Source organism: Sus scrofa, chromosome 3, assembly GCF_000003025.6.
Source record: "Sus scrofa isolate TJ Tabasco breed Duroc chromosome 3, Sscrofa11.1, whole genome shotgun sequence".
NCBI lineage: Eukaryota > Metazoa > Chordata > Mammalia > Artiodactyla > Suidae > Sus > Sus scrofa.
The window spans coordinates 40,581,193-40,599,941 of record NC_010445.4 but is presented as its reverse complement, the minus strand read 5'-3'; the positions used below and the strand labels follow the sequence as shown (position 1 = coordinate 40,599,941).

Below are 18,749 nucleotides of genomic sequence, written 5' to 3'. Positions count from 1 at the left end.
CTCCGTGGCGCTTCCCCAGACTCGCAAGGGCTGGGCACTGGGGCCCAAGGTGACTGAGCCTGAGGGGCTCCTGTGGGCCTGGTGGCTGTGCCTTTGGACACCCCGTCCCAGGCCGTGAACACAGGGGTCTCTGTGCAGCTGCAAGTTGGTCGTGGAAATGAGAGCTGTGGGATCGTTCTTTTTTGTCAGTTTGCTTTTCAGGGGGTTTTAAAGAGCTTTATTGAGCTGGAGGTTCCATTCTACACACTTCACCCGTTGCCAGCGTATGAGGCAGTGGAGCAAAGGGCACAGGTGTGCCACCATTGCCGTTTACAGCGTTTTCACCCCCTTGAAAAGAAGTCCTTTCACCATCACCCTGACCCCATCACCACGGCCAGAGAGCCCCCGGCAACCACCCAGGGACTTCTGTCTCCACAGGAACCTGTTCTGGACTCTCTGCCAGTGAGTGGTAGGCTCTGTGGCCCTGTGACCAGCCTCCCTCGACAGGTCTGGAAAGGGGGTCCTTTCCTGCCTGTCGCCACCCCATTCTGGAAGCTGCTGGACCCCTGGGAACCTGAGAGTCAGCAGAGGTGGCCTGGGGGACACCTCCAGCCATCAGGGCACCTATGGGGTGGGTCACAGCTGCCAACAGTGGGCAGAGGATGGGGGTGGGTCTGTGGCACTTCAGGGAGGGCCCGTGGCTGAGAGAGGAGGCTGGGGGCTCCCAAGGGCATCTCGGGAAGGTGTGGATGGACTGAAGCCTGCAGGTGGTGGTGGGGGGTGGCAGGGAATGTCTAAGCAACAGATTCATGTTCCCCCAGTCCCCCCCCCCCACATCAGGGTGAGGGGCAGCCAGGTGCCTCCTGATCTGGAATTTCCTCTCTGCTCAGGCCCATGACAATGACGGGGCCCTTGGGAGCACTGACCTGGGACCCCCCCACCGCCCTGGTCCCTCCTCTGGGCTCTGTGCTCGGAGGCCTTGGGCCTTGCCCGGCCCCCAGGCCACACCAGGAGGGTGACCCAGGGCCCCACGGGGGACAGAGACCACATTCCTTTCCACAGAGTGGGTTCTTCATGTGGTTCCTGGGGGGCTGGGCCAGGTGGGGGGCAGCTCCAGGCAGAGCAGCTTGAAAGTCAGGGGCCTAGACTCTCCTGTCCCCCCCAGGGCCCCACCGCCCCAGGTGTCTCCTCCACAGACCCAAGGCCCCACAGCCACCTCCTCCAGTGTCACTGGAACTCACCTCCGCACACCTGAGGCCACGTGTCCAAGGCGACCCACAGAACGCAACCCATAACAAAGAGCCAGAGAAGCCAGACGCGCCCATGGGGCCCTTCCCTAGTGAGTTGTTGGGTCAGGGAGGGCAGCCTGGGACTGAGGCCCCAGCAGTCTCAGCAAAGCTGCGGATGCTGGGGGAGGAGCCGAGAGCATCTGACCCTGGAAGGTGGGGCCCTCCCCTCCCTTCCCCTCATCTCCTCTCCGGCCCAAGGACCCCTCCCAACCCCCGCTCGGTGGTCCAAGCACACAGGCAGCCTTAGTGCCACTTCCACACTGTTTAATGACAGGATCTGGGGTGCCCTGCCCTGCCCAGCTCCAGCCCTGCTGGCAGGTGCGGAGAGACGGAGATTGGGGGTCTGCCGCTCCAGTAGCGGTCACCTGGCCCCAGCTAGGGCCCCGGGGACCGAGGGACATACTGGTAGATCCAGGACACATAGCTCATCACTCGGATGTACACCCCCGGGAAGTTGTGAAGGCCACACCCTCTGCCCCAGCTCACGATCCCCACCTGGACCCAGGTGCCATTCCAGCTGCACATCAGGGGGCCCCCGGAGTCACCCTGTGGGGAAAGGCGGCCCTCAGCAAGCGCTTCCCACGGGCCCTGCAATGGGGTGTCCAGGCAGGGCGGAGATGGAGGCCGGGGCATGTCTGGGGTCCCACCTGGCAGGAGTCCAGGCCCTTGCTCCCCGCACACAGCATGTCGGCCTTGATGGGTTTGCTGTTTGGACCTGTCCTGTAGTGCTTGTTACAGACCTTGTTCGCCACAATGGGCACCTCCACCTCCTGCAGGTGGTAGGGCGGGGGCAGCGACACTGTGGGGGGTGGGCTGGGTGAGGGCAGGTCCTCGGTCCGCTCTCCAGGTGGGGCTCCCGTGCCATCAGTGGAGGGGATGGGGCCCCACCACCAGCCCTGACCCCAGGACTCAGCTTCCCCAGGGCCTCTGCCCTCAGGATCAGACCACAGGACCTCTCTGGTCTAGATGCCTCTCCAGCCTTAGGATGCAGGACTCTGTCGGCCGGAGCCTGGGCTCCACATGCCTGGGGACAGGGGGGCTGAGGACAGCAGGTCAGGACTCACGGGCTCTCCACACAGAGTCTGCTTCAGCAACAGAGGAGCCTGGGACCTGGGCAGGTCACCCAAACTCAGTGACCCTGGACTCCTCCCCGCATCCTGTGTGCTCCGGCTGTGGGGGTCAGAGCCCAAGGCGGCTGCAGCCGAGGCTGGGCCCCAGCCCAGGGTTGGAGCCCGGGTCCTGAGGCCTGTCTCAGGAGCCTCCTGCCCGAACCCGGGCAGCACATCCCCCCAGGGGCCAAAGGGTCCATGGGGGAGCCACTCTCTGGAAAGACCCCTCCCCACCCCAGCCCCAAGCACCTACAGTTGTGTTTGATGTTACCCCAGCCGGTCACCGAGCACCTCTTCCCCTTGGGGACCTTCAGCGTGGCAGACGGGGTGCCGACCACGTTGACGCGAGCAGACAGTGTCAGGGGCGCCTCCAGCTGCAGCAGGGCGATGTCCGCGCCACCCTTGGCAAACCCGAGGTACTTGGGGTGGCGGATGATCTGCTTCACCTTCGTCAGCTGGTCACCGTCATACAGTTTCAGCTGCCCCACTTGCACCCTGACATCTTGGGGCTTCAGGTTGTGCCTGGAGGTGGGGGGCCGGGGGTTCGGGGGCCGAAGAAACCCATAGCAGCCGCCCCCCGCCAGGCCCTCTGCCCCGCTCGCAGCCAGCCCTGGGGATGGGCGAGCACTACTCACGAGTCGACGCAGTGGGCGGCCGTCAGCACCCACTGGGGGTGGACGAGGGACCCCCCACAGTGGTGCATCCACCGGCCGAGTTTCGCCCTGTAGCTCCTCAGGCTGACCTGCCAGGGGTACTTCCAGGTTGAGACGTCATGCCCCCCCACGATGCCCACCAGCTCATGTCTGGGGCCACGGCCTGGGAAGCACAGGACGGGGCTGTAAGGGACCCCGACAAAGACGTTTCTGGAGCTCAGGGGCTGGGGAAGCTTCTCAGAAGAGGGTGGCCCCTCCCTGCAGGGGGCTGGCCCTGGGAGCAGGACGGTCCGGGAGCCTTAGGGCACTGATGGGGGCAAGACTCACCTGGGGTCACAGGCACGGAGCCCCCCAGGCAGGGGAGGGTCAGGAACAGCAGCCACAGCATCCTTGGGGGGCCTGGCGGGGAAGCTTGGACTCCCAGCACCAGCTTCTGGGAAGGATGGGTGGCTGGAGGCGCAGGCTGCCTTTGCGGGGGAGCAGGGTCCCCTTCTGTGCGGGCCCGCATGGCTCTGCCCTCCTTCTGTCCCCCAGGACCTGCATTTATCCTTCTGACACAGGAAGTGGGTACGGGGCTGTGGTCTGTGCCCAGAGAGGTGCACGCCTTTGGGGGGGCCAGGGGCACGGATGCCTGTCTAGCAACGCTCACCAGGCAGGCCAACGGGTACCTGGGCAGAAGCAGAAGGAAGCAGCCCGGGGCCTCCCTGCAGGGATGGGTCCCTCTGGGAAAGCCATGGCCATGAGCTCAGGCTGTGGAGAGAGAGAGAAATCAAGGAAGGAAGGGGACTCCCGCAGTGGAAACGGGCGGCTGGTATTTCAGGGCGGCTGTCTACGCAGAGGTGGGGCTGAACTGTGAGCAGCTGCCCTTCAGCCCTGAGCTCATAGTCCTGCTCTTCTGGACCCCAGGCACCCATGGACACACTGTGGGCCTGGGGCACAGCCCCCAGGTCCCCTCCACAGCCCAGAGGCCTCCCAGTTACCCGCATAGAGCCAGAGGCTACAAGTCCTGGCCCAGTGCTGGGTGTGCGCCCTGGGCTGTCAGGGGCTCACAGGAACACGTAACCCGTGACCACAGCCTGCAGCAGAGGATGGGTCTGGGAGCCAGTGGGGTTTGGGTGGGGTCGCCAAGGGCCTGTGGGGCCTACCCTGTCCCGCACGTGGGGGTCATGGGGCCTGTACTGAGGCTGTGGGGTGGGGAAAGCATCAGGGGAGGGAGGTCTGTGGGATCTGCCCAGCCCCGCCCCGCCCTGCTCCCTGCTCCCTGCTCCGTCCTCTGCCTGTTGCCTGGACCCCAGCTGCCAGCCTTCCTCTAACAGAGCCTGGAGGCCAGAGGGCTTGCTACATGTGCCCAGGGAGGTGGTGCCCTTGAGGAAAGACAGCCAGATTCAGGACAGACAGAGGGATTTCTCCCAACTCCCCAGGGAGGGGAGTTCAGCCAGGAGGTGCGCCCCTGAGCTTCCCGAGGGAAGCCCCAGGCCTGCATCCCTCAGGGCTCAGGGAGGAAGACCCAGAAGCGGGGGAGGGCTGGGCTGCTCTGAGGCCCTGAGGCTCCTTCATGCATCTCTGGCCACAGTTCCCAGCCGCCCCATGGTCACCCCAGGGAGGGAAGTGGTACCTGAGACCCTCCAGGCCCCTGGCTCCACTGGGCCGCCCACGCCCCCCCCCCCCACACATGGGGTTACAAGGAGAGACGTGGTGGGAATGCAGGGCACCGCCCAGCTCCTGTCTCTGGCCCCCGGCCCCCCGTCAGCCTGGGGTGCCTCACAGCTGAGCCAGGGTGCCCATCCCAGAAAGGAGGGGATGCTGAGAGGCCCATGCTGGGGCTGGCTGCTCTGTCCACACTGGTCTCAGGCAGGGCCAGGGTGGGGGGCAGGGAGCTCCCCAGTCTCAGTCATCCTCAGGCCTGACCCTCGGTGCCCCTGGTGTCCCGTAGCCAGGCCTCACAGCCGGACGTGCTGCACAAGGCCCCTGGAATCTGGCAGGAGGCCAGAGCGGGCCTGGGTCCAGTGCCCGCAGGTGCCCCGTGGGGCCTGTCTCAGGTGCAGTCGCACACATCCTGGAGGCATAAACAGGGTCTCCCCATGATGACAGCCTTTGAAGGGGAGACCTGGCAGCTGGGGACAGGCCGCCCAGGACAGACTGCTGGGAGGTGTCTCCACTTGGAGCCCCAGGGACGTGTGATGACTCGGCGTGAAATCTGAAGGAAGGCAGCTGTCAGGACCCCGTGTTGTGGGTGGTCTCCCCTGGGTACCTGAGTGCACTCCTGGCCCCTCTGAAGGCTGAGGGGGACCGGGGCTATTGACAATGAATGCACCCGTGTGGGTACGCACACACACCCAGGACACACAGATACCCGCACATGACACGCCAGTGGGCATAAAGTTGCAGGTGGGGGCTGTGTCTGTAGCTGGGCAGCTCTGCTTGGGGGGGCGGGGATGGTGGGGTCCTGCTCAGCTGGCTGCCCCTCCACTGCACCTGGGGCCCCTGAGGGCAACCCCACAGGCCTCTGCCTGGACAGCAGATCCCTTTACCCTCCTGGTTCCATGTTGATGGGCAACTGGGCTCCACGTGGTGTCTCCGGGGCACTGGGACGGCACCATCTGATGGAGAAAGAAGGCCTCCTTCCTGCTTCCAGAAAGAACTGTCTCATCCACTGTGAAGCCTCAAGGCCCATGACTGCTGGTGGCCTGACCACCTCTAGGACCCCAGGGCTCAGGGACAGCAGGGAGCCCCTTCCCATCTCTGAGAAGGCTGAGGCGCCCCATCCTGGACATAGGGCTGAGTCAGACCCCAAGGGCACCTGCCACTTGGAACCCCAGCCTGGGAGCTTCACATGCCCAGAAACAGCTTCTCAGGAGCGGAGAAGCGCCTGCACATCTGCCCACTTCCTGCTGAAATTTTCAAAGGGCCCCAGGACCTGAGAGCAGGTGGAGAGGGGGGCGGGGCAGCTTTCCTGCTGAACCTGCGGTTCCGGTTCCGGGGAGGGAGACGGGCAGACAGATCTGGGCCAGCAGATCCCAGCAGCTCACAGGCTCTCCGGGTAAGAGGATCTCACAGCTCGGTGGTTGCACACACACTCCCCTGGGCTCCCCTGGGAACCAGGTGAAGCTGTGTCTGCCCGTTGGCTTTCTCCAGACCAAAAGCAGCCTCCTCCCCATGACAGGAAGTAGCGTTACCCAGCTCAGGTTCAGCGCTTGCTGCTTAGGAATCCAGTGCCGACGGAGTTCCCATCGTGACTCAGTGGAAACGCATCTGACTAGTAACCGTGAGGACGCAGCTTCGATCCCTGGCTTCACTCGAGGAGTTAAGGATCCAGCGTTGCTGTGGCTGTGGTGTAGGCCGCAGACTCGGCTCAGATCCCACATTGCTGTGGCTGTGGTGTAGGCCGGCAGCTGCAACTCTGATTCGACCCCTAGCCTGGGAACCTTCTTATGTCTTGGGTGTGCTTTCCCCCCCCACCCCGCAAGAAAAAAAAAATCCACTGCTGAGAGGCCAGTGATTGAACCCCAAACCTCACGGTTTCTAGTCAGATTCCTTTCCCCTGTGCCACAACGGGAACTCCCACATATTTGTTTTCTATGTCTGTGGGTCTGGTTCAGTTTTGTAAATCAGTTCTTTTGTCCTATTTTCTTTAGATGTCCCCATCTAAGTGACATAATATGGATGCTTGTCTTTTGCTGACTGACTTCGCTTATTATGAGAATCTCTAGTTCTATCTATGTTGCTGGGAATGGCCTTTGTTCATTCTTTTTGCTGACTGCGTAATATTCCATTGTGTCTGTGTAGCAGATCTTCTTTCTCCGTCAGTGGCTGGACATTGAGATGCGTTCCATGGCTTGTTTATTGTGAATTTTGCTGCTTTGAACATTCAGGTGCGGTTTTCTCAGGCTCTCTGCCTGGGAGCGGGACCGTTGGAGCATCTGGCCGTTCCAGTTTTAGTTTTGCAAGGTGCTCCCATGCTGTTCTGCATAATGGCTGCACCAGTTTACATTCCCACCACCAGCGTAGGAGGGGTCCCTTTTCTCCACACCCTCTCCAGTGACTCTTGATGGTGGACCGTTTGATGACTGCCGTCTGAGCCAGTGTCTTCACTCCATGTGTGCTGCGGGGAGGCAGCTTGGTGTCTCCAGGGGTGCGGTGGCCTCCAGGGGCTCCCGCGCGTCCCACGCTTGCACGTGTCGTGGGGAGACCAGTCTTGCCGCTTCCACGTTTGCTGGATGGTGACAGGGAGGTCCCCACCCCGGTTATTCCTTTCAAGCTGGTGAGGTTTCTGGTTGGGTCCACCTTCTTGCCACCACCAACCTTAACAGAGCGCTTCCATTTAAATCTGACATTGCCAGGCCTGCTTGCCCGCCTCACCCTCACGGGACGGGAGGCCTGGCTTGGGAGCCACACACCCTCCAGCGCCACCGACCAGACACCTCCCTGCGTCGGCCTGAGGGCTTCTGGGTCCCTGGTCCTCCCACCTCCAGGTAGGAGCTTCTCAGCTTTGCCCAGCGCAGGTGCAAAACGGCCCCTCTGGATGTTTTTCCAGAGCACAGCCCAGGGACGAAGGAGTCGGGAACCAGGGTTCCGAGCTTGCCGGGTGTCCCACCGCTTCCTCTGGGAAGCCCCTGGGTATCTGCTGTCCACGTCTCGGGGATGAGACCAGTTGGGGCAGCACGTGGCCTGCGCTTGGGCCCCCACCCCGCCCCCACAGCCACGGCCTCCCTCTGTGCTCAGCCTGAAAGGACCTCAGGTCCCGTCCTCCCCCGAAATCCCGTCCTGGCGACAGGCACCAGCTCGGAACTCAGCTCTCGCCAAACGTGCCGGCTGAGACCAGGAGGAGCTGGTGGCCTTCCTCCTCCCCCCATCCTCAAGGGCACGGCCCCCCCGTAAGCCAGGCCCCCCGGGCGGGACGCAGAGATCCTCGCCCCCTGAGTCCTGCCCCGGGCGCCGTCGCCTTGCCGGCCAGCATTTCTGTCCCTCTGCAGGCTCTGCTCTCCTCTGGCTCAGGGCCTGGGCCTTGGGCAGCGCCCCACAGAGGGGCTGGTGAGGAAACTCCCCGCAGCTCCCTAGTCCCTCGGGAGGGAAGCCGAGTCCCACTGGCTCCAGAGGCGCCTCCGCAGAAAAGCTCCCGACACCCACGTGGGGACTAGTTCCATCCAGATGGCCGGCTGCCGCCTCCTCCCGCCCACAGCTCCCTTCGCTTCCCCACAGTGCCTCCCCCGAATTCCCAACTCATGGCAGCCGGTGGCATCCTGCAGGGCAAGGCCGGGCAGGTGAGCCCGGCAGGTGAGCCTGGCAGGTGGAACTGGATCCTGACCGGGTCTCACATTCCCAGAGGTCACAGATCTTTTGGAAAAAAAAACCCAAATGGGGTGTTGTATCAGAGGATGCAACAGCAGCAGCAGAGGCAGGCTGACCTTTAAGGAACCTCTTGAAGGGGAGGGGGGATGGTTGAGAACCAAGCCAACGGCCGGGGAGGATGAGAGCCGCGTCAGCGTGTTCTCAGAAACACCACATCCCAACCCTGTGAACCGTTTGAGATCAAGCTCTAATAGAGGGCAAATGTTGCGAGAGATAAATTCGGCAAAGGAAGTGAAAGAGCACAATCAAGCCGACTGTTATCTTTGGCAGAGAGATAGCACCCCAAAAGGGAGATCTAGGCACCCAAATGCAGAATTCACAGTCTAGATGAGATCAAGATGACAGATGCAGGGCGAGGGGAGCCCAGGAGGAAGGCCAGGCAGATAACCGTCTTGTGGAGGCAGCCAACGATGCCTAGCTGTCCTAGGAGAAAGGGGAGGAGCAGAAGGAGGCGAGCAATGGAAACTAGTAACCTCAGGCAGTGGACACCAGTTTGAGAGTATTCACAATTGCATACGTGGGAAGGGGGACAATGACATGGACCCCCAGGAGGAGAGGGCTGTTGTGTCGCCAGGGGGGCCAGGGGAGATGAGGGACGTCCTTGCTGCCCCCCCATCAAGTGGGATGGCAGGTGGACAGGGCAGCCACCCTGCCTGAGAGTCCACGTCACCAGACGGAGCTCAGACCCGCAGGGATAGGGGGTGGGGGTTGTGCCACCAGGTGAGTCCCAGGGTCCACGGGTGTAACTGAGGGGGTCCATATGAACTGTGGAGGGGCCCTGGCTGCCCATCATGGTGGTAGCAGCTGTCACCTGCACCTTGAGCCTCTGTTCTGGGCTGTCACTCTGGGCTGTCCCCAAGCACAGGGCCACCAGGTGGGCTGTGCTGGGCACGATGAGCCACCCGGCCCCCCAGCGGGGAGGCACTTGCTAACTGGTGACAGAGGTGGGGGGCTGCTCCTTCGTGGCCACCTCAGCCCCATCAGTGGCTTCCTAACCAATCCAGGATGGAGGGCGGGGGCGAAGGGCGGGGGCGGAGGAGGGCAGAGGTCAGGGGTCGGAGGGCGGGGTCGGAGGAGGGCAGGGGCTGCCGGTCGGAGGGTAGGGGCCTGAGGACGGAGTGCAGAGGGCAGGGGCCGGAGGGCAGGGGGCGGGGGGCGGAGGGAGAAGGACAGGGGATGGGGGCGTTGCAGGACAGGGGGCGCGGTCGTAGGGGGTCAGGGGGCGGAGGGCGGGGTCGGACGAAGGCGGAGGGCGGGCAGGAGGGGCCGGAGGGCAGGGGGCGGGGATGGAAGGCGGGGTCGGAGGGGGGCTGACGGCGGGGGCGGTGTCAGAAGGGGCGGAGTAGGAGGACTGAGGGCACAGGGGCAGGAGGGCAGGGGCCTGGGGGCGAAGGATGACGGGCCGGGGGTGGAGGGCAGAGCGCGGGGCCGTAGGGGAGCGGGGGGGCGGCGGAGGGCAGGGGTTGGAGGAAGGCGGAGATCGCAGGGCGGAGGGCAGATGACGGAGAGCAGGGGCGGGGATGGAAGACGGGGTCGAGGTGGGCAGGGGGTGGGGGGGCTGGCTCAGAGGAGGGCGGGGTCGCAGGACGGAGGGCAGGGGGCGGGGTCTAGGGGCCGAGCTGGGCTGCAGTTTAATCGGCGGTTTGGGAGCAGCGAGACCTCGGTGTGGGGAGTTGTATCCCCCAGCGTGGTCCCTCATGGGGACACGGACGCACAGGAGCGCCCCGGCCTTGGTGAACCGGGTGCCCTGGGAGGGGTCCCCACAACTTAGCTCTCGGCTCCATTTCCATGCACTGCGGCCACTCTCCAGCCGTCCCCCCAAAGCTGTCCAGAGAGTCCTTGGGGGCAGGGCCGTGTCCCAGGTTTGTCTCGGGCCCCCTAGGGCGTGGGGGACAGGTGCTGGGCACAGAGGGCACACTCAGTTCGTGCCCCCCGGACCCCAAGCGAAACCTACCAGGGGAGGGCGTCCGGCCGGCGGGACGTGGCCACCAGGGGGCAGCAAAGAGCAAAGGCAGCTGCTCCCCGGGGTCCTGACCCCCGCCTCCCTTCTGCACATTTTGTCTAAATTTGTTCACATGTTGAATGAATGCTGGAATGTGATTAATTACACTGCTGTCAGAAACGAGAGCGAGGCGGGGGTGGGGGTGGGGTCCTGAAGGCGGACTCTGCCCTTCCAGAAGCTTCTGCAGGGAGTTCTTGTGGTCTCCTCATGGGGAGGGGCTGGACCCCCACACGGCCTAAAGGGCAGCCTTTTCAACCAGCCGCTCATCCGGACTTGTCAGGTTGGAACCTGATCCGCGAAAAGCATCCTGGGTGCTCCAGGGTCAGACAGGGCCCGGCGGGGGGTGAGTGCAGGGACCGTCCAGGGAAGGCGCCAGGTCGGGGAGGGTACACGTCGTCCAGCCTTTGTCAGACCCATGGAGCAGGATACGGAGCCAGCCTGGTGTAGGCTGTGGGCTCAGCCAGCAAGATTGTGTCTGTGTCCCGCCAGCCTGCAGGAAGCAGCGGGTCACCACGTGTCCACAGGTAGGCGTGCAGGGATGGTATGGATCAGAAGTTTCCTGTCTGAGAGTAACCTAGGGAGCCAGGCTGATTTGCAGGATGGGGGTTGGGGGGACAGGTCCCTTACTGGCCCTGCCCATGTGCCACCCTGCATCACGCCCATGTCAAATCCTTGGCCACACCTCCTGCTGGTTGGGTCAGTGACACCCAGAGTGCCATCCTCAGACACCACCTTCGGCCGAATCAAGCAGAAGAGCATTTCAGGAAAGGCTGAAGCTTTCTCTTCCCGGGAACTAGGTCCCCCCAAAATCGTGTCCAACCTCAAAATGGGACCTTATTCAAAAATAGTCTTTGGGGAGCTCCTGCCGTGGCTCAGCCGAAATGAATCTGACTAGCATCTGTGAGAATGTAGATTCGATCCCTGGCCACACTCAGTGGGTTAAGGATCCGGCACTGCCTTGAGCTGTGGTGTAGGTCACAGACACAGCTCGGATCTGTCATAGCTGTGGCTGTGGTGTAGGCTGGTGGCTACAGCTCCGATTGGACCCCTAGCCTGGAAACCTCCATATGCTGTGGGTGCGGAACTAAAAACAAAACAAAACATAACAAAAAAACCACCCAACCATGGAAAATAAAAAGTGGTGGGTGAAGGAGTTCCTGTGGTGGTGCAGCGGCAACGAATCCGACTAAGAACCATGAGGTTGCAGGTTCGATCCCTGGCCTCGTTCAGTGGATTAAGGGTCCGTCGTTGCCGTGAGCTGCAGTGTAGGTCACAGACGAGGCTTGGATCTCCTGTTTCTGTGGCTGTGGTGCAGGCCGGCGGCTACAGCCCTGATTAGACCTCTAGCCTGGGAACCTCGATATGCCGCGGGTGTGGCCCTAAAAAGCTAAAAAGACAAAAAAAAAAAAAAAAGAAGAAGAAGAAGAAGAAGAAAGAAGAAAGTGGTGGGTGGAGTTCACAGCTCCCCCGGGCGGCTCAGCGCGAAGTCGCCACCCGCTCAGGCGCCGGGTGTTAGGAGACGGGTCCCACCCGCAGGCCCGCTTGGCCACTCCCCTCCTGCCGGCCCGGGCGCCCCCGTGTGGCTACGAAGAGTAACTGCAGGCCCTTCATTTTAAGCAGCTTAACGGGGTCCCGAACTTCCGGCCGAAGCTTGCCCGCGTATCCCACCCACCTGCAAGCGCGGCTCCGGGCTCAGGCCCCGGCGCCCTGGGAAAGGCCCCCACAGCTCAGCGCTGAGCGCAGGCCGGGAGGGGGGTGTGAGGGGGCAGCTGGCCCCTCTCCGGTTGTTCCCCCAAAGCACCAGCCGTCCAGGGAGCCCTTGGGGATTGGCTTCTTCCCAGTCCCCATCAGCCACGAGGACAGAAGGCCTTACCTGGGGAGCACGTCTGGCCCCCAGGCATCCCTAAAAGCACCCCCTGGTCCACTACATCGATGACCTCATGACAGGACTCAGCAAGACCCGCCTGCCGGAGGCCTGGATCAAGGACAAGGGGCTGAGGGCACGGTACTTTGGGGCCTCTAGATGATCCCTTCCGAGAAAAAGGACGCCTTTCCTGCCCCCGACAAAGCAGCACAGTGCTCAGTGGCACCTCCGGCTTCTGGAGGTGGGATCAGCAAGAAGCGCCTGCCACGTCTGCAGGAAAGGGCCCTGCAGCAGATCCAGGTGAGCCCAAGTGGCCCTACGGCCTGGGCCACATGACACGGTGCTGTGAAGGCATGACCTTCCCAGGGTCTCCCAGGGCAGAGCTGGCACTAGCACTCTGTGCCCCACGGCTTGTGGTCTACCCAGACCCCCTGAGCATTCAGCATGCAGGACTGGGGCTGGGGCACAGGCTGGGCCTTCTCCACCTCACAAGCCCCATGCTCCACTCCACACACACCCACTGCTGCCAGGAGGCCCCCCCATGCCCTGCTGTTCCGCAGGATCTGGCAGGTCCAGAATACTCCTGCCCCCTTCTCCCGGTTCCTTCCCGCAAGGCCTCGGGAACACAGCTTCTGGGCTCCTAGGGCTCTGAGCTCCCCTTTCTGAGCCCCCCCCCCCACCATTCCTTTGTTCCTTCATGGATTCACTCAGCACCCTCTCCCTGCCTGCTTGGCCTGTGGAGGATGTGCCTGAAGAAAACACTCCCCTGGGAGCTCCCGCTGTGGCGCAGCAGAAACGAATCCGACTAGGAACCATGAGGTCGTGGGTTCGATCCCTGGCCTCGCTCGGTGGGTGAAGGACCCGGTGTTGCCATGAGCTGTGGTGTAGCCCGCAGACACAGCTCGGATCTGGCGTTGCTGTGGCTGTGGTGTAGGCTGGCAGGTGCAGCTCCCATTCGACCCCTGGCCCTGGGAAGCTTCATATACCGCAGGTGTGGCTCTAAAAAGCAAATAAATAAATAAATAAAACAAAGAGAAAGTCTCCCCTTTGGGCCCCTGTGGTTCCTCCAACCCCTCTCCCAGTCTAGGTACCGCCCCCGCCCCGCCCCTTCACAAGTCAGGACAGGTGAGGTGAGAATCAGGGCAGGTACCACAATCAGGCTTCAAATTCCGAGCATGCTCAGCTTGCCCTTCTTCTGTGGGAGCAAAGCATAAGGACAGCCCCTACCCAGCTGCGATGGGAAGTCTCCTCTCAGCAGCTTCTTCACCTGCTAAGCGAGCCAACGGGGGTCGCGGGGCGGGGCGGCGGCTCTTTGCTGCCACCTGGCGGCCGCGCGCGCCGGGCGGGGAGGCGCCGCTGTCCCTGCGGGAGAAGCCGAGCCCAGGTAAGCGTCTTGCCCTCATTTGTCCTCCAGGCACTTTCAAAACTCCTTCCGCCACCTGGTCGCAGGCTGGGAGGCAGACCCCCAACCCGAGGGTTGAAGCTCGCGGGGGGCCAAGGCCATCCAGCGCTGGGAGGAGGCAGGGCGTGGGCTGGGGTTTGGAACAGGTAGGAAGGGCAGGTGGGAGGGGGCCCCGTGGCTGCCGGGTTGGGGAACGGGAGAGAAGGGGTGGCCGGCGGAGGGGACCGCGAGCAGAGGCCCGGCGGCAGGAGTGGCGCAGGTGTGCGGGAGCAGCTCTGGGCCTCAACCGCGGCGTTTGCGCTGGGAGACCGAGAGGAGGAGACCCGACCGGCCCAGATGGGCGAGGACGGGCGAGGCGGCGGCTGCAGGGTCCTCAGAAAGCCTCTGGAGATGTGGGGGGCCTAGTCCGATGGGGCGCCGGGGGGAGATGCTGAACCAAGACTGGGGCTGAAAGGAGGGCTCTGGCGAGGCCTCCATGAGTGTGTGCACCTGCCGCGGTGGGCGCCAGGTACCTCCCTACACCGGGTGCCCAGCGAGGGCGTGCGCGCTAGGTTGCTCTCTCTCTTGCTCTCGCTCTCTCCCTCCCTCCTTACCGCCCCCCCCCCTTTCTCACTGTCCTGCATTAGCAAATGTTTTCCCGTCTTGCAAAGAGAGAAAACCAAACAACTCCTTGGTCCCAGGCTCAGTGAACCGGCAGGGAGAGTGAATGAGGGTAAGAGCAGGTGGGAAGCCACCTGGGGAGAGAAGGCTGCCCCCATCCTCCGCCTCTGCTCCACTGCCTCCTCCACCTGTTTCACGGGGTTTGGGGGCCAAGCTCTGGTAGTGCCAGGGTGTTTCTGCGCAGTGGTGAGGGGGACGTCCCTGCTGCCCCAGGCGACCTTTACTCTCCAGTCTCAGAAATGCTCGTGGCGACCAGATATTTCTCACCCTGGCGGCTCAGCTCTCTGCTGGCCAGGTCCGACCAGAAATAGAGACCCACCCTCTCCTGGTCCCATCGCCCGGGCACTGGGAGCGGCGCACTGCAGAATGTCTCTGCCCACTGCCTGGTTCCGAGCACCCAGCCTCTTTCTTTGGCAACGGTGATTTGGTGACTGGCAGTATTAGGCTTCCTCTGACCACCTTCCCTCTCATCCGGGGCCCAGGAAAGCAGTCACACCGGCCAGTCACCGCGCTGGCACACAGAGACAGTCCCAGACTTTGCTCCTCTCTGTTCTAAATTACAAAACCATCCAGTGGACCAGGGGCAGGCAAGCTTGGGGACCCTGAACAGGTGCACTGATGGGGGACCCCTTCCCGCGGCCCCAGCGTCCCAGCTTGGGAACTCCCACTAGAAAGTACCCTCTGCTTCCCGCAGGGCCAGTCGGTCTCTGAGGGGTGCTCAGGCCCTTTGGGGGTCAGAGGGTTCCCTCGGGGAGCTTGCAAGGGGAGCCCCTGGAAAAGGGAGCAGGAGGACCTGTCACAGCTAGACCACTGCTACTTAGGGATATCTTGGGAAGCTTGGATTGGCTGAGCTACAGCCAGGGAGACCCTCGGAGACTCAGGGGTGTCCTTAGTGCAGCTGGACAGCCCAGCAGCGGCAGGGGCGGGGGTGGGAGCCTCTGGAGGAGGAAGCCAAGGGCACCAGAGCTGGGTTAGAGGAGATGGAGCACCCATCCACTGCCTCCCCAGCACCCCCTGCAAAGATGGGGCTCCTCATCCTCCAAGGTCCTTCATCCAGGGAGACTGCCCTTTCCAAGCCCCAGGCCCTCCCACCTTCCAGATCTTTCCACAGCAAATGCGCCATTTTACCAGCAATGCACAGGGCTTCCAAATTCTCCGCCTTCCAGCCAATGCTCGTTATTTCCTGCTTGTTTTTTTTTAATGATTTTTATTTTTTCATTATAGTTGGTTTAGTGTTCTGTCAGTCTTCTACTGCACAGCAAAGCGACCCAGTCACACATACACACATATATACGTACACATTCTTTTTCTCACATTATCCTCCATCAGGCTCCATCACAAGTGAGTAGATAGAGCTCCCAGTGCCACACAGCAGCACCTCATTGCTTATCCACTCCAGATGCCATAGTTTGCATCTCTTAACCCCAGATTCCCAGTCCCTCCCCTCCCCCCCCCCTTGGCAACCACAAGTCTGTTCTCCAAGTCCATGAGGTTCTTTTCTATGGAAAGGTTCATTTGTGCCATATATTAGATTCCAGATATGTGATATCATATGATATTTGTCTTTCTCTTTCTGACTTACTTCACTTAGTATGAGAATCTCTGGTTCCATCCAGGTTGTTGCAAATGGCATTATTTTCTTCTTTTTGATGGCTGAGTAGTATTCCATTGTGTATATGTACCACATCTTCTTAATCCAATCATCTGTAAATGGACATTTGGGTTGATTCCATGTCTTGGCTATTGTGAACAGAGCTGAAATGAACAGATAGGTGCATGTGTCTTTTTCAAGGAAAGTTTTGTCTGGATATATGCCCAGGAGTGGGATTGCTGGGTCATATGGTAGTTCCATATTTAGTTTGCTGAGGAATCTCCACACTGTTCTCCAGGGTGGTTGTACCAATTTACATTCCCACCAAGAGTGCGGGAGGGTTCCCTTTTCTCCACACCCCCTCCAGCATCTGTTATTTGCGGATTTCCTGATGATGGCTATTCTGGCAGGTGTGAGGTGGTACCTCATGGTAGTTTTGATGTTTGTTTTTATAATAAACATCTAATGGGTGTGAGGCCATGTATCAAGGTGGTTTGGTTTGCATTTCTTTCGTGCCTGGGGCCAAGCCGCTTTCTACGTGCATTTGTATGTCTGGAGAAATGTCTCTTCAGACCTTTTGACCGTTTTTAAGCAGGTTAGTTTTGCTGATGTTGGGTTGTAGTGGTTCTTGGGATACTCTGAATATTAACCCCCATCAGGTGTGTAACTTAAAGATATTTTCTCCTATTCTGTGGGTTGTGTTTTTACTATTAATAATGATTTTGGATGCACAAAGTCGTTTTGGTTTTTGGGGGATTTTTTTTTTTTTTTGGCTTTTTAGGGCCACACCCACGGCATATGGAGGTTCCCAGGCTAGGGGTCGAATCGGAGCTGCAGCTGCCAACCTACACCACAGCCACAGCAACGTCAGATCCAAGCCATGTCTGCGACCTACACCAGAGCTCCCGGCAACACTGGATCCTTAACCCCCTGAGCGAAGCCAGGGATTGAACCTGCAACTTCATGGTTCCTAGTCGGATTCATTTCTGCTGTGCCACAACGGGAGCTCCCACAAAGTTTTAAATTACATTTTTCCTTTAACTGCCTGTGCTTTTGGTATCACATTCAAGAAATTATCGCCACGTCTGGTGTCACAAAGGCTTTCCCCTGTTTTCTTCTGAGAGTTTTATAGTTTTAGCTCCATGTCTGGGTCTTCGAGTTAGTTCTACATGTGGTGCGGGGTAGGGGTCCAACTTCATGGTTTTGTGTGTGGATTTTCCTCTTTTTTACGCAGCCCCTGGAACAGTAGCCTCTGCACACAAACCTCCCACCTGCCCATGGCGTGACCCTCAGCAGGCACCCAGGGGCACTCAAGCTCGGGCGCTGCCTCATCCAGGCACCTCCCCATCACACCGCCCCTACCCTCACGGTGGGCACAGGACCTGGTGCAGCCAGAACCCAACCCCAGGGCTTCACATCCACTGACCTTGCACAAAGCCCGCCCCTTCTCCAGGGAGCTGGACCCAATCAAACCCTGGCCTCTCGGGAGTTCCCGTCATGGCGCAGGTGAAATGAAACCGACTAGGAACCAAGAGGTTGTGGGTTCGATCCCTGGCCTTGCTCAGTGGGTTAAGGATCTGGCGTGGCTGTGGCTGTGGTGTAGACTGGCAGTCGTAGCTTCGATTAGGCCCCAGGCCTGGGAACCTCCATATGCTGTGGGTGTGGCCCTAAAAAAGAAAAAAGAAATCCCCCCCCAACACAGGAACTGTTGCATTTGAGGCACAGCAAACTCCCCAGCACAGCAGAAATATCAGTGATCCCAACTGCCTGTCCTACTCCACTGGTCTTGCCCCTCCTCCCCGCCCCACTCACTCTCACTGCCCCAGCCACACTGGCCTTTCCCTACTCACCCCACCTCCCACCCCTCCTGCTGGGAAAGCTTTTCTGCCCCCCACCCCCATCCTCCCCACAGGTCTGTTTGTAAGTCCTTCCTCAGAGACCTCCCCGTCTAAACCAGGTGCATCCGTCAGCTAATGCTGTGTAACAAGTCACCACAAACTCAGTGGCTTTAAATAAGGCACCGTTTCTTTTGGCTGCACCGTAAACATGCAAAGTTCCCTGGCCAGGGATCCCACAGCAGTGACCTGAGCCGCAGCAGGGACAATGCTGGATCCTTAACCCACTGGGCCACCAGGGAACTCCAGCAAGGCACCTTGTTTATCTCAGGGTCTGTGCTTCAGGAGCCTTGGCTTGGAAGCCCTGCTCAGGTTCTCAGAAGGCTAGGGTGGCCTTCTCCTGTCCTCATCCAAGGCTCGGGTCTCCTACAGGCCCCCTGGCTGTTGGTGGCAGTCAGGCGTAGGGTCCCTGCTTTCTTGTTGGTTGTCAGTGGGGGGCCTTCTCACCTTCTGGCCATCACCCCTTGTTCCCTGCCATGCGGGCCCATCGACAGCAGGCAGTGTGCTTTCTCAAGGACAGGCAATGCTGGAGAAGTATTTGTGCAGGACTGAGGAGGGGGTCCTGGGTGTGGGGGTGCAGGCTGCTCACAGAAGTCTTCTGGGCTGAAGATTCCAGATGCTGCCCACCCCCAGCCTCCCTCCTCCCTCCCCAAATCCCTGTGTTCTCCTCCTCGGATGGTGAGGACCTCAAGCCACCTTCTGCCAGGACGGGAGTTCTCTCTGCTGCCTGGAACTCAGCAACCGGGGCTAAGGGCCACGTCTCCCCATCACCCGGTAGCCTCTAGCCGCACGCGAGCACAGCACCAGGACCCTGCCTGGCATCTTCTGCTCCACAACCTTCCATGGCTCCCCAGGGCCCACAGGATCAGGCCCAGGTCCTCCACGGCCACATGCCATATCCAGTCTGCCTCCTCCGACGACACCCTCCTCACCCCTCTGGGTCACTACCCTGCCAC

General features: G+C 61.0%; 2 protein-coding genes across 2 annotated transcripts in view; one reads left to right on the top strand and one right to left on the bottom strand.

The window, feature by feature from the left end:
- LOC396700 (tryptase) lies at positions 1,516 to 3,534 on the bottom strand. The gene is given in 5 exon segments (NM_213794.2): positions 1,516 to 1,814; positions 1,916 to 2,067; positions 2,631 to 2,899; positions 3,013 to 3,193; positions 3,358 to 3,534. Coding segments are annotated over 5 exon segments (834 nt in total). The 5' UTR covers positions 3,419 to 3,534; the 3' UTR covers positions 1,516 to 1,643.
- Positions 13,560 to 18,749, top strand: part of UBE2I (ubiquitin conjugating enzyme E2 I) — a 29,827-nt gene continuing 24,637 nt past the window's right edge. The window contains exon 1 of the mRNA XM_005655133.3: positions 13,560 to 13,629. The gene's annotated coding sequence lies outside the window, so the exon portion shown is untranslated. The remainder of the gene's footprint in view (positions 13,630 to 18,749) is intronic.